A 17,949-nucleotide genomic window follows, 5' to 3' on the forward strand; every position below is an offset into this window, starting at 1 on the left:
TTAGACTGTCGTTAGGTTGACTGAAAGTTAGCTGGAGACAGTATTTCCAGCATGGCGACCGCCAAGGGGCTTCCATCAGCAACAAATTGGTAACATCACTCAGGCTTCATCCATTAGCATTTACAGTCTATGGGTCTGGCTTTAAAAGGAAGTGGGATCAATGTAACACTAGATCATCTTTTAGAATGTAAACAAAGAATATGTATCTACACACATGTATTTAGAATAGTCGTACGGCTTACTTATGGGACAAGAAATGTGAAAACAGGTCAATCACCATTAGTTAACCATTTGGTCTATATTCCCTTTTCAAACAAAGCCATCTCAATAACCAAAAAGGGACATGAAATAAGTAGATAAAATACTTTTTTAAAGTCTCTAAGGAATGAGCAGTCTGAACTGAAAAATTCTAAATTTAACGACCGTTACATCACTACTTAGTTCTTTATGTTCAGCAATCTATATGTGATCTCTGCTATAAAATAAGGTTTGACTGATCAATTTAAGAGATTGGAAATACTAAGACAGGTAGGCCATCAGGGCTCGACATTATAACTGGCCCGGATGAATGATTGACAGAGTCCGGGCCAACTGATTGCATGTTCAGCTAGCCCGCTCAGGCCAGTTAAAATACTGCCTGAAAAAAAAAATAGACAGTAACACGTCTCAATTTCACAGCGCTTTCCTGTCATACTGGTGTTTTGTCAGTTGCGCTAATAACTGCTACAGCATCAATGTATCATAAGTTGACAGTTGAAAGGCAGCCGTCTTCACTGCTGTCCCTCCCGCGAGTGCGCTCGCTACTCTCGAATTGTGCACTCACAGATTTTAGCGCAGGTTTTCTCTGATAAAAAATACGTTTGGTAAAACGGTTTTAAAACCATCAGATCCTGACAAAAGCCGAGCTTAAATCAGCATTCAAAGGGAAAGTGACAGCAGGGCATGATGGAAACAGAACAGAGAAAAGTTTCAGCCACAGTGACAGACAGCTGGAGGAGCTGAAACACGCTGCAGCTATATTTCCCCTTAAAGTTAAAGACTAGATCCTGGTAAAGATAAAAGTTATTCATAAAGCATCTTAGCCCTTAAGAGAGCTCCTGAAGTAAAGATCTAAGGATGAAGAGTTTCTCACAGAGAAGAAAGAAGGAGAGATTCCAGATCTATCACAGCCTCATATTAATATCAGATTAAGTAGAATCTTACAGTTACCAGCATGGCAAGAAAAATACAAAATATTTTTATAACTAGAGCTCAATTAATTAAATAAAAGTTGTAATTTACTTTTGTATCTGAATGGTTCAAGTAAGTAAATTGGTGACTGTTATTCTTCGAATCAAAAGTAACGTTCCTGGGCCAGCGGCTACAATGGCCAGTGATCTTTGAAAACCAGTGGCCCAGAGGGCAAATTTAGCTTAATGTCAACACCTGTATGCTATGATTCTTTATTTTATTAATACCATCTATGAATCTAAAGTTATAGAGCTGGTTATAATATAACTACTGTTATGGAAGGAATAGCCCACTGGCTACATGTTTTTATGTGTTTTATTTTGTTTGATTAGTTCCCTTAAACACAAGAGTCACAGACTTCAACATCACAAAGCCCTGAAACACATGGGAGATGTATCATTATCATTGAATGATTTTTGAGACCTTTATAGTTTCATACTTTACTGCTTCTCTCTACAGGCAGACTAATTCAAACCTCCATGGATATATTAACATTGAAGGGAACAGATTTACTCTTAATGATGCCACTCTTAATAATCGGCAAGGGTCTGGTTTACACAGAGATGAAGTTTAAGAATCACATTTTAAAATCCCATTCATTGTCATGCCTTTTTTAATGTTAAATTGGTCATTATGAAACTACAGTCCTTGACTTTAGGCCACAAGCCTAAATATCACTGAAACATATGGCTCTCTTAGGAGATCTGCAGAGGCACTTTTCCCACATCTAATTTTCTTTTCTCATTTAGAGTATGTTACCACATACAATTCATTCAAGTACACTGCAAAAAAGCCAACTTGTATTTTTTGGCTTAAAACAGTAATTTATGTTGGTAAAACTTGAAAATATAAATTATTGACATTTAAGGCAATAATGTTAGTTAACACAACAAAGCAAGACAGTTGTATGCTCCAAAACACTTTGGTGAGTTGTTAATACTTAAATCTTTAAGTTGGGGTTCAATACAAGGGACAACAGTTCTGCTAACTCTTATTTCTTTGTTGTGAAATGCAGGAAAGCCAACTTTCCGAGTTGGCACTCTTCACTTGAAGTCTCATTGTGGCTGTGCTGCCTTGAGCTGGAGTCCACACAGGTACGTTTTAACCAACCTTTAATTAAATTAAATATGTAATTTAATTAATGTAATTAAATTAAAGGTCCCATATTATGCTTTTTCTGGTTTTATATGCTCTTTAGTGTGTTTTCCAAGTGTCCTGTGCATGTTTAGGCACATCTATGTGCAAAAATTCAAAGTCTGCGGAAACGCGGCTTCTCCTACCGCCTCCTGCAGCAGCATTAGCTGCATGTAACGCTCGGTTCTAGCTCGGTTCTAGCCCCCCTCAATAAAAATTTGTCAGTCCGACATCATTGTCAGTGTGGCAAGCCCAGCAGCTCATGTTGCACGCACGTTAACTTCTGTGGCACGCCCACGATATGCCGTAGTCTGCGGTAGCACAGTAGTGCTAAGGTACTAATGTTTTTGCTCCCCTTTGAGCCAAACTGGCTGCATTCCCAATACGGTAAAAGGGGCGTGACATTTCCGAGAACTGTGCTGAGCAACTGACCAATTACGGCAGTGCTGTTAGGCTGACCAATCAGATCAGACTTGGCACACATGGGGACTCTGAACGTGGGCACTTCAGAGCCAGAGAGAGAGTCAGAAGCGAGCCGGTGCATGGAGCGGCAGTTCATGAAAACAGACACTTTTTTAGAACTTTAGCTATTGTGAACATATTTTAGTAGATACATAGATTAAATATACGAACCCCAAAAAGGGCATAATATGACCTCTTTAAGTTAAAATGATACGGGAATTTTATTCTGAGTTGTGATGTGCAGTATGTTGTACGTCGTTTAATAGAGAAAGCGACCTACACATTTTCAACATTTAAACACAAACAGGTTTTCAGTCATTAGCGAAAGCTACCGGAAAACTGATGCTAGCGGCGCTGCATCAGTTTTATGTTATCTTCTGACTGGTTGTGTTAATGCATGCTCGCTAACTAGTTACAGCTACAAGAGTAGCCATTAGGGTATTAATGCTAACTCAAAACGGTGGTCGCAACATTAGCTGACATGTTATCTTACAGAAGTGTTGGCGGTGTTACTACACTGTGGTAATAACACTGTCTCTGCTCCAGGGCGGCAGCAGGTGAGCAGGCTGGTTTAGGGACAGAGAGAGAGCGGAGCCGGCTGACAGGCTGCACCTCGGTCCGCTGTGCAGTTAGTTTGCCGCCTGTCTCTCTACTCAGTGCTCTACCGTCTGCTGGTCTCAGTGAATGACTGTGTGTTGAGACAGTGGTTATTTAATAAGTTAATGTTAAACTATAACATGATTATAATCTGTGCGGGTGGAGCAATGTGTGCGTGTGTGAAGGTAGGCTACAGTTATTATGATCTCAGTTTATCTAATCTCTAATGCATCAATCAGCCGTAACATAGGCCTATATTGTGCACATTTATGACGATATGTTCAATGATGTCCTTGTTAGCCGGAGCTTAAAAAAACAAACAAACAAAAAAACGCTCGTTGCGCTGGAGCAGCTGACATGTGGTTGGGTCACGGTCTCACAGTGCACCTTCATTAATATAAACTTCAACCTCAAAGCTCTCTGTCCTCAGACTGTCCTGTCCCTGAACATCACACAGGGACAACATAGAGCTGCTTGTGTGACAGGTTATTGAGTTTTATTAACGTTTACATCAGGCTGAGTTCAATAATTCACTATATGCTACTGCAATTTAAGTTTTATGTAATTCATATCAGATTTAATATCATCAATAATAGTGTAGTGGCAGGAAAGACCAATTCACCTGTATCAAATATTGTGTTGGTCAGAAGTTACTGCTTGTCTGTTAATTTAAAAAAGTTGAAATATTTCCATGTATGACCCATTCTGGGTTACATTAGAAGTCAACTTGAAGTCAATCGATAATTTGCATCCCTAGTCCTGGTTGCACTGAATCATGGTGTTTGAAAACGTTGAAATGCATTTAATTGACTGCTCTGTTTTATACTGACTGCTGACTTTCTTAAAATAGACTGTTGTAGGTGTTGGTTTGTTGAGTAGTATCCTTGATTAATATGCGTTAATTGTAATTCATTTTTACTGCAGCAAAATGTATTAAAAATTAAAAAATATGATATCGTCAGTCTTGTCAACTCTAGTGTCCAGTCTACTGTTAACATTGTCATTAAATTGATTAAATGTTTAAAATTTCTGCTGACTGCTTTACTCATCCCAAGCAAATTGTCATCTTAGTTTTTCAGATTGAAATGAATGCAGTGCAAGTTCTGCAAGTTCACCCACGCCGTTGAAGCTGTTCTGCTGAAACACTATCGACTGCATCACAGAGGTTCAACTTGGCCTTGCATCCACAGGGACTGCTGTTGCACTTTTAGGACCATTATTGCACAGGACTGTCCAAAGGCAAGAGAACTACAAGTATACAATGTAGCACAAGTTGACTGCTAGGACTGGGACAATTGGGTCTCATCAGTTTGCATTTACTTGGCCCTGTTGAAAGGGATTTGATGCTGGTACAGTTTAAATAAAACAAATGTTTTGAACGTATATGTTGCATCTGTAATTATTTATACATTTGATTAGAAGTTATTGGTTACATTATATTACTTATATTACATTATAAACTATTGCAGTGTGCAATTTTAAATTCCTCTTAAATTATTCTGCTATACTAACTTAACCAAATTTAAGTGGATTCTGTGTAAGAATTCAGAGTTATTACAATGTAAAATTATAAGTTAGTAAAATGTACAGGAGAGTTGGCAGAAGTAAGGATTAAAAGTTATTACAATGTAAAATTATAAGTTAGTAGAACTTACGGTTGAGTTGACAAAAATCAGAATTCAGAGTTGCGCAACCTCAAAAGCAAAACTTAAAATATTTAGTTTAATTGCCCAACTTAAAATTTTATCGAAGTTTGTTGCCTTGAAATTTTGAGTTCACCCAACTTTTCTTTTTTTGCAGTGTAGCTCAGTCAAGTTGTCAGGACCCATTTTAGGACACACAGCAGTAGTGAGGTGGATGAAGCAATGTTTAGACTCTTTACTTCATAAAACAAGCAGCATTACAAACCCTGTGTTCAATGATTGGCTATGAGCTGCACTTGAACACAAGAGAGCATCCCAATCTGCTTCACAACTGCAAGCGCAACAAGATTTATAGATAAACTCAAGGAGGTACACCCAAACAACAAGATCATTAAGGGCTCTGACTCAAAAATTAGACGTGCACACACACAACAAGCACTGACTCTCAAGACAAGTCCATTAACACTGACATCAGTGTTGAACTAACCCAAAAACTTCAACGCAACAAAGGCATAATAGCAGCTTAAACAATAAAAGAAAGTTTCACTCAGGGCTGAAGGAGCTGGAGGAAAATGATCTCATGTTAACATCCTTTCATCCATTGGTGCACTCGCAGGTAATGTTGGTGTTTCTCTCAGAGGTGAACTTATGCAGCTTGCTTTTCCTCTAGGTTGTAATGCAGGATTTGTTGTTATCCATTCAGTATGAAACAAGTCCAACACAACATTTCATTGAGAGAGTCGGAGGTGTAAGAGCCCAACAAAGCACAGTGTCTTTTCTAAGACTGTTTCTGTCCTTGTACAGTGAACTCCAACCTCTGTGTAAATACACGTTTTTTTCTGTAATGTTCAACCCTCTTTAGGTATGTTAGCTAAATTAAAATGGCTGTAAATTAGCTTAACTTCAAGGTTAAAGCTAATTAAACTCCACTTTTTGCACTTGCTTACACTATAGAATGTTTCATCAAGGCTCAAATAAACGCGCCTCCAGGCTTGCTCATTTTTGCATCGTCAAAATGTCAAATTCTTTTCACGGCAATCACTGAAGAAGAAAACACAGGTGTGTCGTGTAGGTGAGCTAGCTCTATGAGTTTGCTATTGCGCATGCTCACTCACCGACACCGCATTCTGGAGAAAAAAAGTAGTGAAATGGAGAAATTGGTTTATTCTGTTGTTTGCACCTTAGCCTGTCCATGTTTTGCCATATACCTGCACTTTTTTTCTTTTGGTCTGTTGAAAGTCTTTATGTATGAGTCCATACTGTATTTGCAAAAGCTTATTTCATATATTCTTTTAAAAGGCCTACTTGCCTGTAATAAAATCAAACCTAGATATTTAAATGCCTTGCTGTAGTAATTATAAAAAAATAGAACAAAATTATTGACTTCCTATAACTCCCCTATCTCTTTACACATGGAGCTTAAAGGTTTACCGACAGTTACACTTTTGACTGTTTGTTGGAGCGAATACACCTTTAAATGCAACAATGGTTCAAAAAACTTGTTTTGTAAATAACTTTTTAAAGGTTACAAAGACCTGTGTTATTTAACTTACATACAAATCAAGTGGGAAAAGCTGTTCAAACAAGACTTCACAAGTGCACATATTTTCTAACCCAAGAGCTTGACCTTCATAATATTTATTTACCTCCAAATTAAGGTTCAAAGTTTTAATTTTCTAGTGTGTATACTATCAGAATGACTGCCTTGTATTGTATATTACAGAGTAATTATTGCAGTGATAGAAAACAACTGTACTACTAGTGATTAAGTGAGGTTCTGGAAATCTAGTCATCTCCTGCTACTTTATCTATCTGTATGAGTTCATAAAAAATATTATTTCAAAATGCAAGAACTATGACTCTTAAATGGATGGAAATTAGGTAAATGGGTAATCAGTCAGCTAACCACTCCAATGAATACCAGTCATCACACACCAGCTGCACGTAGTGAAACTTAAACTATCCTGCTTGGGCTTCAATATAAAAGTGAACATCTTCTCAGCCGTGACTCATACTGGCTCTGTTGTGCGATTACTACAGCACTTAAGGAAAAATAGACCATTTTCTGCTCCATACAGAGTTGTTCAGATATATTTATCTTCATGTTGTGCACTTTCTTTGGTCTCCTAATGCATTTTTTCACAAAGTCTCATTAAAAAAAAAAAAAAAAGAACACCACCAGAAGAATGTGTTTGATGTTAAAAGCTGCACTTATTTTATTTTTCTAGAGAAAATAAACCACAACAGCAGAGGAACACAATTATAGAAGTAACAAAAGCATGCTGTATATGACCCTCAAGTCAGTAAAGCAGACTATATGGGGGGTATGTATACATGATATAATGCTTTGATTATGCACAGCAGCATATTTAGGGATCTGTGGAACCTCACTTTATCTTTGAAAGCAAAAAACAAGCCTGAAGGGCTTTTTTTTAGCACTTTTCCTGGTACTAAACCTTGTCTCTACATCATAAATCTGGTACAATGAAAAAAAAGAGGCATATAAGGACAATGGGGGTTCAAGGGAGGGGAAAATAGCTTCAGTATGCTGCAAAGAAAACAAGGACAGACCCATTTTCATTTTGTTTGTTTATTTAGATATAAAGCAGGCACATGAATACATGAAACTTGTGCACTAATAAGTCAGCTCTCAATAACAAAAATCCACAGCAACGTAGTTTGATATCATTCAAGATTCAAAATCCAAAGTCAAATACAGAAAAAAGGACAATAGTGAGGAAAACAAACATATTGAAAAACACTCTGGAAATGCTTGATTCTACAGTAAATAAAAACCGTCAAATAACCTATCATGCCCGTCCTGCAGTAATTTACAGGTGTCAAGAGCAGCAGAATTTCAAAGCCTTAGTATACACCAATGCACCACTCCGCAGGACGATACCATATACGACTGCTGCACAGAGCAACTAAATCACCACCGCTGTTACCTGAAAGAAAAGATCTGTTTAATATTAAAGCTCAAACACCTGCCAACTTGTTTCTAGTTTTATAAAGATTGTTCACAAGTAAAACCTTGATTAGTGTTCAAGCCCAAAGACAAGGAATACAAACAATGAAGATGAGTTTAAACACAGTGAAATCCTCTCTAAAGCTGTGCAAAGGAAACATATTGATCCCTCAATTTGGACCCGTTCTTAGATTGTGAAGGTGTTTGGTCACATTGTCAGTTAATGAAGCTTTGTCAGCTTGAGGACTACTGACACAGGGTCTACTTATTGTTCAGCCTCCCTGATTCTCTCAGACTCTGAGGAGTTGGGGTTTTATTTACAAAGTTTGACTGGTCTTGGTTGATCTGTGTGACTCATTGTAGATGCAAAGGTACCAATTATACTGCAAACAGAGGGCTGGTGAGTCACTTTTGGTTTGCCAAATAAGTGAACATAAAAAAAAACAGTAATATAACTTGAGATGCTTAAATTATGAAGAAATGACATTTCTCAGACAATTTGTTAAAGTGGATACACAATGTGCATCGTTCAGCTCTGAAAGTAGTGTTTAAGATCAGTTTAAACTTATTCTGTTTTAGTGGCATAACAAAGCATGTATAAAGTTATAAAAGTACAGGCATGGAAAATATATTGACTTTGGTTACTAAAGTTAAACCAAACATATTAAAAATCTTACCAGTTAGCCCAGCACATCCAAATGAACAACTGTTATGACTCAGTTAAAATAAGGCAGTTGAGATTTTGCATAGTTGATATTCTCAGAACAGAAGGGATCATGCGATCATCAGACATTTGACTGGAAAACACCAGGGACCCCACAGTATTCACTATAAAACTGGAGAGGATACAAAATAATCAAAAGCCTCTGGAATTAGTTCGGATAATACCTGTGAAACCCACTCCTCGTTCTCACACAAACACGGAAACAAACAGAAAATGCCTTTGTCCAGTTGATTTCCCTCTTACTGCTTATTAAGAGACGTTTAAGAAGCAGACTAGATCAAATGTGAACTTGAGGAATACAGAAGAGTCGGTGAAGGTATATAATTGGTCAAACAGACAAGCTGTCTATGCAAAAATGGAACAAACATGATAAACCACTCTTTTTTTTTTTTGATAGAGTGAAAAGCTTTATCTATATAGAAACTCATTGGTCAACCTGTGTGTGTTGTCTTGACTCAGAGACAGGGCAGTCTAGATGCTATCCATGGCTTTAAACTCGCTTAGAGCCTGCACCGGGTTCACATGCTTCTTTTGAGAGGATCTCTTGACGCGGTTGGTGTGGCCGTCGTCCTGCTTCTCTCTCTTCACCAGAGGCTTCTTCTCAGGAGCTTTCATCCTCCAGGAGATCGCTGGCATATTGAGGGCCTCCATGTTTTTGTTCTTCTGGTACTTGGTGGATGCCACGTAGGAGGCCTTGACGGTGGACACCACAGTGTTCATGAGGTTCTTAGCGGCCTGGATGAGGGACATGGCGCTGTCCAACTGAGAACATGGAAGAGTCGGGAGAGAAGAAGAAGAGAGAAACAGTTAGCTTTGTAAAGCAGCCAAAGCAAATTTGTTGTCTTAATTCACATCTATTTTTAAATCAGTAAATTATCTACTTCCACCTAATGCAAGATTTAAAACACATACATTGAGACTTAAGTGGTTGCACAAAAGAATCAACAACCTTTCTGAGTTTTCCCTGCACACAAACAGATGTGAGAAATTTTAGAATATGGAAAAAGGTCACACTAATTTAATTCCCACACTTTAATAGCCTCAGAGACTCTGGTGACACTTGACTAGGTGTGTTGGAGGCATTGGCTCATTTCACCCTTAAAGAAAGGAGGGAAGAATCCATTACTTCCTGCACACAGAGGCTGTCGCTTTTAATTAATTTGACTGGCAAGTAATAGGTTAATTAATGCTTAAATAGGGTCTGTAAACATTTGCCTTTTACAACGTTATCTTAAGTAGTAAAAAGGTTGGAGAACATTTGGGCTACATTAGTCCTGACTTGCAGAGGAAGGCCATTATTTCTGTTATCTGTTAAGTCATTATGAAATATAGCCTGCAAATTACAGTGCAGAGAATTAATCATAAAGTAATGACAACCAACAGCCAATGCCGCTAGGTATTTTTCATTTATCTGGGCATTACTAGATAATAAAACTTTAGAAAGAAGTCAATGAATTCCATTGATTTAATTATCTTTTGAGCTGGAAATAAAAGGTAATCTGTGGGTATTTATTTGTACACAAATGCAGTTCTGTTAACAATCAGCTTTTGTGTTTATCCTGGAGGCTTCAACATTTCTGCATTGTCTTAATGTTAGTGTTTTAAAACCTGCGCTGTTTGCATGAGTGCTCTTCCTCTCCTCTCTCACCATCCTCTGTGGCTTCCTCTGAACCTGCCACCGATGACGACTGCTCTCTGCAGTCCTCAAAATAGTTACAGTCCAAATAAAATGGTTTAATTTAACACCCCATATCAACTGCTCTACTACTCTTTAGGTACTGTGGGGCCTGTTGCACAAAGAGGTCTGTAAAGCTCTGACAGCGTTTCGATGTTTTATGTCATGTTGAACTTACCCCAGAGACAACCAGCTCTCCTCCCAGGTTCTGCACCTCCGCTTTGACTTTGCTGCAGATGTTCAGCTGGTGGCAGTACAAGGCAATCCGCTGCAGGTAGGCGAGCAGGTCCTGCTTACAGGTCGAGTCTGGGCACTGTGAGAGAGAAAGACAACATATGTCAACCAATGTGCACATCAGTGAGTAAAATAAGCAGTAACAGGTTCGTAGTTTTAATACTACCTGCCTGCAGGTCGAACAATGAATCAATTTTTGTCAGGTGAGTCATTTGCTGGCACTACTCAATCTGAATATTGATGTGATTCCACAGAGGCAATGATCTCGCACTTTATCAAGATGAGTTAGTAGCAGTGTGACAGGTAAAGTAGACACCCACATTAGGGACGTACTCAGAGCCAAAATGACAAACGCACGCCCACAACCTGCTAGATTGATAACCCATCTTCACAGGGTTAGGCACGATCAAGTCACACAGAATGCAAATTCTATTAACAGCCCAACAAGGCTGTCAATCAATCGCTTTCAAGGTTGGCCATAATCCCATGTGACGTGTTCTTAGAAGCAAAAAAAAAAAAGGTTCAGCTGGTAAGTTCAATGTTAAGAAGTGTTGTCCGTATTTTAAAAAGTCACCGATCTCAGCTGTCAGCATCTGTTACCTCATAAACAGATGTTTGAGAACTCGGCATTCTATAAACTCAAAGAACAGGTGAAAGAACATGTGGGAATAAATGAAATTAAGCCTACATCACTTATTCTTGTTTCAGGTTAATTTGTCAATTACTTTCTAGATTTTTCAATTAGTTTTTAATTCTTTAAAATGTCAGAAGTGGAGAAAATGTAGACCGGTGTTTTCTAAAGCTTAAGATGAAATCCTAAATGTCTTCTTTGGCAAAAAAAAATTCAGCTTTACATTTCAGAAAATAAAACAAGAGAATTTACTTCAAAATTAAACTTGAAGCAATGAATTGTTCAATATGGATGTGTCATTTAACAGTCGACAACTAATTATTTATTTCATAGATGAGAACAACCTAAAACTGTTTGGGTAAACATTTTTAAGACTTTAAGTTCCACACATAAATCAAAAAGCTAATTATTCTTTCCAGCAAGGCATTACCTATACTTTCAAAAGTGAACTAGGAACACAAAGCAAACTACAGTGGAGCCATAAAAAACCCATTAACCTCTAGAAATCCAATAAATTATCATAAAACCCACTTAAGAGTGACAGAATGTGACGAGCCCAACAAATGCATCTCATTTAGCATTGGCACCCTCATTGAGTATTTCATCTCATCATAATTAGATCTGGGTTCTACCTTGCAACACAACATCTATACCCTTTCTTGGTCGCTGAATAAGCCCCCTGCCAGCATGGTAATTAGGCCACAGAACTCTTCTTAGCTGCTCATCAAGTGAAGGACACAACACCCTGCTGGCATGCTGATGCTTTACATCAGAGTGTAGACCTCTGCAGAGTGTCTGACATGATCATGACATGGTGTGACTACTCTTGTGAAAGATAACCAGAGGCTGGCAGCATTTCACCTCGACTACTGAACTAACTGTTCCTATGATAAACATCGGAATGACCGTGCGACAGAGCGGCCGAGGAGTAAAAACTGGCTAAAACATCAGGATATGCAGGTGCTGGTCTCCCTGAAGGAGGAGTCCTCTGGCAGCTGTTAATTCAGAGCGTGGGGGAAAAGGTGAATGGGAGGTAATAGCAGCCAATATTTAATTGATGGCATCTGTAGGATGGAGCTGGTGAGGTCAGTGATGAAGTGTGTGAGAGTGTTTGCAAGAGTCTAGACTTAATGACTAAATGAAGAGGATTTTTGTGTGTCTGTAAGTGAGCAGAGAGTAGACGTTTAATAATGACTGTTCATACTATTAAAATGAACTTAGTCAGAAATCCCTGTTGTCTTTACTGCATGCAAAGTTTTTGGACACGTCAGACAGTGACATGTCTAATCCTTGTGAGCACACAAGTATCCCTGGTGAGAGTGCAGAGCAAGTCACTGAATATAACACACCAACACCCCCTAACTATACAGCCAGGCATGCATGTATTTACACACCATCCCAGCCAGCACAACTCTGTTCATTCATACATGACAGACAGCAGAGTAATGTGCTGCTTTAGTAGAACAAGGACACTAAGCACTTTCTCTCACTGTATTGAGAGACAGCAACCCTATCTGCATACATAAATACAAATCAAAACAAATAAAACTGAGGTTGTTCCATTTGCGTCTTTCCACACTGAGAGCACTATAGATGTCCTGTTATAATATTAATAAAATTGAGTCTTTTCTCACCACTCCTGATTTATCGAAGAAGGGCTAAGTGGAGAGGAGGGAAATGTAAGAGTTGACATTCTATTAAAGAAGGGTATGCAAGAGGAGATGAGGAGAAAAAGGGCTGGAGGGGATGATCATCATACAGGAGAGGACTAATACATGGCTGAGAGACTGGATAAAAGAGGAGCGGGAGGAAAGGTTAAAAAAGGAGGAGAGAAGAAGAAAAATAAGTAGCTGGAGAAAAGAGGAGGATGAATAGAGAGCCAGAGGGGGAACAGTATGGAGGAGTAAATAAGGGGAGAAATCCAACTGGGGAATCGGAACGCAGACAGGAGGACTCAACTGAAGATGGGAGGGGGGTTTAAGTAAGTAAAAAATAGTGTGGATGTGTGAGTGTGTGCATAGACTCTCGCATGCAAAAGCAAAGTCCTGGGATGAGGCTGAATGCAGCAGCCATGCTAATGAGGGCTCGGGGAAGTATTCAGACGGCTGAGAGCAGGGCGCTGTGAAAGCATCACTTGTGCTCATACTCAGCTCAGCTGCTGGCTTCACTCAGCACTCAGGAAACTCAGCAAGGCTGCTCTGACTGTGACATGTGAATGTATAAGCTGCACAGAGAAGAGACAAAAACACCTTGGATTGTTTTGGCAATTCAAACAGATACACTGTGTGAGATATGCTTGACGGTTTTCACAAGCTGATCTGTGAGTCACTAATTAGAGTAGCTCACGGGCTCCATTCGCTGTGCTGTAAGAGCGATTAAAGAAAGAAAAGCACATGTATGTGTTAAAATAAGAAATATTTGTCTTTTGCACTAATTAGTATGAATTTAATTAACTGCTTTAATTCCAAAAGTTTAAGAGTTTTTTCCCACAAACATCAAAATCTTTAACTGCGACAAATAAGAAACTACTGAACAATTTACAAAACTTCCATTTCACCCATCTTGCAGTGTTTGGGGGGGGATGGGGGTGTCTCGAACATATGTCATACAGGACCTATACTAAATCAAGAAAACATTTGCAGTAAATGTAAGTACTTTTCTTAATTATGTGGAAATACCTTTATCATCTTTAACCTTGCTGGGTTAGCTACTACTGAGAGATGACAAGACGACGAGAGGAGCACTACAGACTTCCTGACAGAGTTTGGGATATCTTTTCAAGGCAAACTAATAGAAAAGGTGAGTCACCACCTTTCAACAGGAGCCAGCAGTACATGGAGAAATGTCAATGATTCTTGTAGAGTTGTCCTTGTCTCCTCACTACCGACTCTAAGTGCCTTCTCAGAAAAAGAAAGGTGAGACATCCAAGTCGGATGAAAAGGTAGTTGATCATTGTTCTAATTTCTAATTGTTTTCTCTTAAGGAACAATGGCTTTCATGACTTTTGCCTTGTTCCATATTCATGAGGGTCTTACTTTGTAAGTGTGTGGGTAGCTCTCTCTTGATGTTGAATTGCTTAGCATTTAAGCTGTTTCTCAAGAGGAGGTTCACAGCAGTCTTCCACAAAAGCAAAAATCTTTTCCTTCTTACCAACTCACAGCACACAAATGACACAAGGAAATCAGGCAATAAGAATAACAGAGTAGGATGTTTAACAGAAGGCTTTCACTATGGCCTGTGTTGGGTAATGTCCACGATATAAATGATGATCAGGAAGGTCAGGTCCCATTATTGGAAATGCCATGCAGTTCCGCTGAATTCCATTACACAGAGCAGAGACAGAGTCAGAGCCACTGGGCTGCTGCTGCCCGGCATTGACCTTTCAGGACGCATCACCCAGAGGAAATGCCAATTTCCAATATTTACTGACACTGCAGCATTCTAATGTGCTGCTGCCAGCAACCTGTTGGGGAGTGCCACAGGGTTGTGAAAACAGCGGTGCTTTTCTGATGTGCTTCGTATGGTGAGTAAATTGGTACTTTCACCGCTGTCATGTCTAAGTGTGATGGTTGGAGTGTCTTTTTTTAGTGTCTTCATTGGGACTTTGCCCGTTGCTTTATCTTGAGTTATTCCTTGTTTTCTGGAGCCAGAGAAAGTACTGCTATACAACTTAAAAAAGATTTTTGTTTATTTCCAAAGCACACTGATCAAAAATGCCTCACATTTATAAATCATCCTATAACAAACTGCTCGCAGCCCGATTTGTTAATCTGCTTTTGATTTTGAAAAATCATTCTTAAACAAACAAAAACATCTTTTGAGACGAGCTATGTGATGTTGTTGGATTTCACCAGCTCAAATTGGAAAAAAAACAACCTTTTTACCAGCAAGCTCTTTTCCCCACGCAGCTTTAAAACTCAAAAATGTAAAATATTAAAGGGGGGGGGGGCAAACTATTTGTTTAGCTGTGTGTTTGGTAAAGGGTTGTGGATAATTAGCTCTGCCTAACCTGAGAAAGGACCTTCAGGACAAGAAGCCAACGGGAACCTTTACGTGCCATTAAACCTCTAAACTGCCAGGGGCGAAGCAGGGATCAGAGAAATATAGGATACAATGTGCAGAGTGCCACCGGGAATAGCAGTACACCTGAGATCTATGGGAAAATTTAAGGAGATACGGAAGACAGAGCATGGTCTGCAAAGACCATTCACTTCAGGAGGAAACTGAAGTAGGAGATAGGGATACACTGCAACAGAAAATGATAAATTGCTCACTGAAATCTGTAGACATTTAAAGAGGAATACAGAGCAATAAAAAAAAAATCACTGCTCAAAAATATTAAGGAAAAACTTGAATCACACGTTAGATCTTGATTAATTATACAGTCAATGGAAACCAAAATTATAAAACCCATTGAGGTTTGGATTCAAAATCAAACCAAAAAAAAAAGTGAACTCTTCGGCTCATCCAACATGTAAATTGTCCAGCAGCAACTCATAATGTGACTCAGAAGTGTGTATGGCCCCTGCCTGCCTGTATGAACTCCCGATTACATTTGGCATTCTCATGATGAGTTGGCATATGATGTCCTGGGGGATCTCCTCCCAGCCTTGGATCAGGACATCAGTGAGCTCCTGGACAGCCGGGTGCACCAATACATAACATCCCATAGGTGTTGAATTGGATTTAGGTCAGTAGAACTAGAGGGCCAGTAAATGACATCAATGCAGTCGTCATCCAGGAACTGTCTACACACTGGCCAGACATTGTCCTTCGACAGGAACAACCCAGGGCCCACTGACCAACCATAAGGTCTCACAGTCACTCTGAGAATGTCATTGCCATACCAAACAGCAGTGTGGGTACTGTTGCCCATGATATGGAGGCTTGTGCAATCCTCAAAGGTTATGGGGTGGCAGTAGCTCAGTCTGTAGGGACTTGGGTTGGGAGCTAGAGTGTTGCCGGTTCAAGTCCCAGCACAGGCCAAGTCCAGAAATTAGCCTGGTAGCTGGAGAGGTGCCGTTCCACTTCCTGAGCACAGCAGAGGTGCCCTTGAGCAAGGCACTGAACCCCTAAAAACGGATCTGCGCTTGCTGTGGGCAGCACCTTCACTCTGAGACCTCTCCATTAATGCATGTCCAGAGGATCCTGTTTGTTCATCTGTGTGTGTAATTCGGCCTGTGTGTGTTCATGTCCATTAAACAGAGTGTAAAGCTGAATTTCCCCTCGCAGGATTAATAAATCATAAATCATTATTATATGCCTCCCCAGACCATCACTGAACCACCACCAAACCTGCTGGATGATGTTACAGCATGCATAACGTTCATTACTGTATCTCCAGACTCTTTCATGTCTATCACATGTGTTCAGTGTGAACATGCTCTCAAGTGTGAGAAGAGAACGGGGCTTCAAGTGCTGGACTGTGAGCACAGGTCCCACTAGAGGACATTGAGCCCTCATGCAACCCTCATGGAGTCTTTTTCTGACAGTTTGGTCAGAAACTTGCACACCAGTAACCTGCTGGAGGATATTTTGTAGGGCTCTGGCAATTGCTGGTCTCCTGGTATCTCCTCCATGCGCTGGAGAACGGGACACAGCAAAGTTTCTAGCAAAGTGCGTGTATGGACATGGCATCCTGGAGGAACAGAACTACCTGTGCAACCTGATTGGGCTGCAGGGTAATTTCCTAATGCTACCAGTACTGACAAGGAAACTAGCAGAACAATAAACTAGATAATAATTAGTTCAGAATGATAAGGAGAGAAAAACTGTCCGTGACCACCACATGCTAAACATTCCCTTTTGGGGGTTTTCTTGCTCTTGCTTTCATTGCACCTATTGTCACTTTCATTAGCACCAAATCGGGAAATTGATTCATTGTCACTTGTGCTTCTTAATGGACGGATGGATATACATGAAGTTTAACTGACTTGATGTTTTGAATGTGACAATGCAGTGATCTTTAGATTTTTTGAGCAATGTATTTATCGTACTGAATTTAAAAGAGGGATATACTATAAATGGTGAAGAAAAAAAACCATTAAGGACCAAACAAAGAAATATGAGAAGCCTTTAAAAGAAGAGCTTTTACAGTTACAAATTGACCTAAACCTCTAACCAAGTTAACATGCTTTACTTTTAATATTGTGAAAAATAGATTGCATCTGACTGCTGCTGTTAGCTTTTCGATAGCTAAATATAAACATGCCATTACCTAGCTATATCAATCAAGATTTTTTTATAACAGAATGTGATAACCAGATCTCCTCTTTTTCCACTGCATCTGCTAAATTTGTGTGAGGCCAATTCAATCACACAGGTAATTGGAAACGTTAATGTGACATGTAAGCTGACAGGGCGTCTGGGTGTGACAGCAGAACATCAAGCTGGGGGCGAGCCAAAAAGACCAACTTTAGAGGAGACCACAGGGACCAATTATAAGGCCCTCATCCATTTTTTACATTCCTGCTGCACCTGTCAGTTAGACATTTTACTCTTTTACTTGTAAGCAAAACTGATATTTTAGCAAAGTAAAGCTAAAGACAAGTAAAGACAAGAGCAAAGTACAAAAAGGCTTGTTTATATTTCTTCTTTTTAATGTTTCGACTTTGACTTTTATTTGGCCAGACATTTTACTCCTTTTTGGCT

The 17,949-nt window shown here is 39.4% G+C and overlaps 1 protein-coding gene across 2 annotated transcripts in view; it reads right to left on the reverse strand.

Annotated features, from left to right (window-relative positions):
• Positions 1-7,636: 7,636 nt before the first annotated feature.
• ctnna1 (catenin (cadherin-associated protein), alpha 1) overlaps positions 7,637-17,949 on the reverse strand; it is a 77,467-nt gene continuing 67,154 nt past the window's right edge. For both annotated transcript variants that reach the window (XM_065958598.1, XM_065958597.1), the window contains exons 17-18: positions 10,612-10,746; positions 7,637-9,520 (exon numbers count right to left, since the gene is read on the reverse strand). In XM_065958598.1, coding sequence (XP_065814670.1) covers positions 9,230-9,520; positions 10,612-10,746 — 426 coding nt within the window. In that variant the 3' untranslated portion in view covers positions 7,637-9,229. The remainder of the gene's footprint in view (positions 9,521-10,611; positions 10,747-17,949) is intronic.

Source organism: Labrus bergylta, chromosome 9 (assembly GCF_963930695.1).
Source record: "Labrus bergylta chromosome 9, fLabBer1.1, whole genome shotgun sequence".
NCBI lineage: Eukaryota > Metazoa > Chordata > Actinopteri > Labriformes > Labridae > Labrus > Labrus bergylta.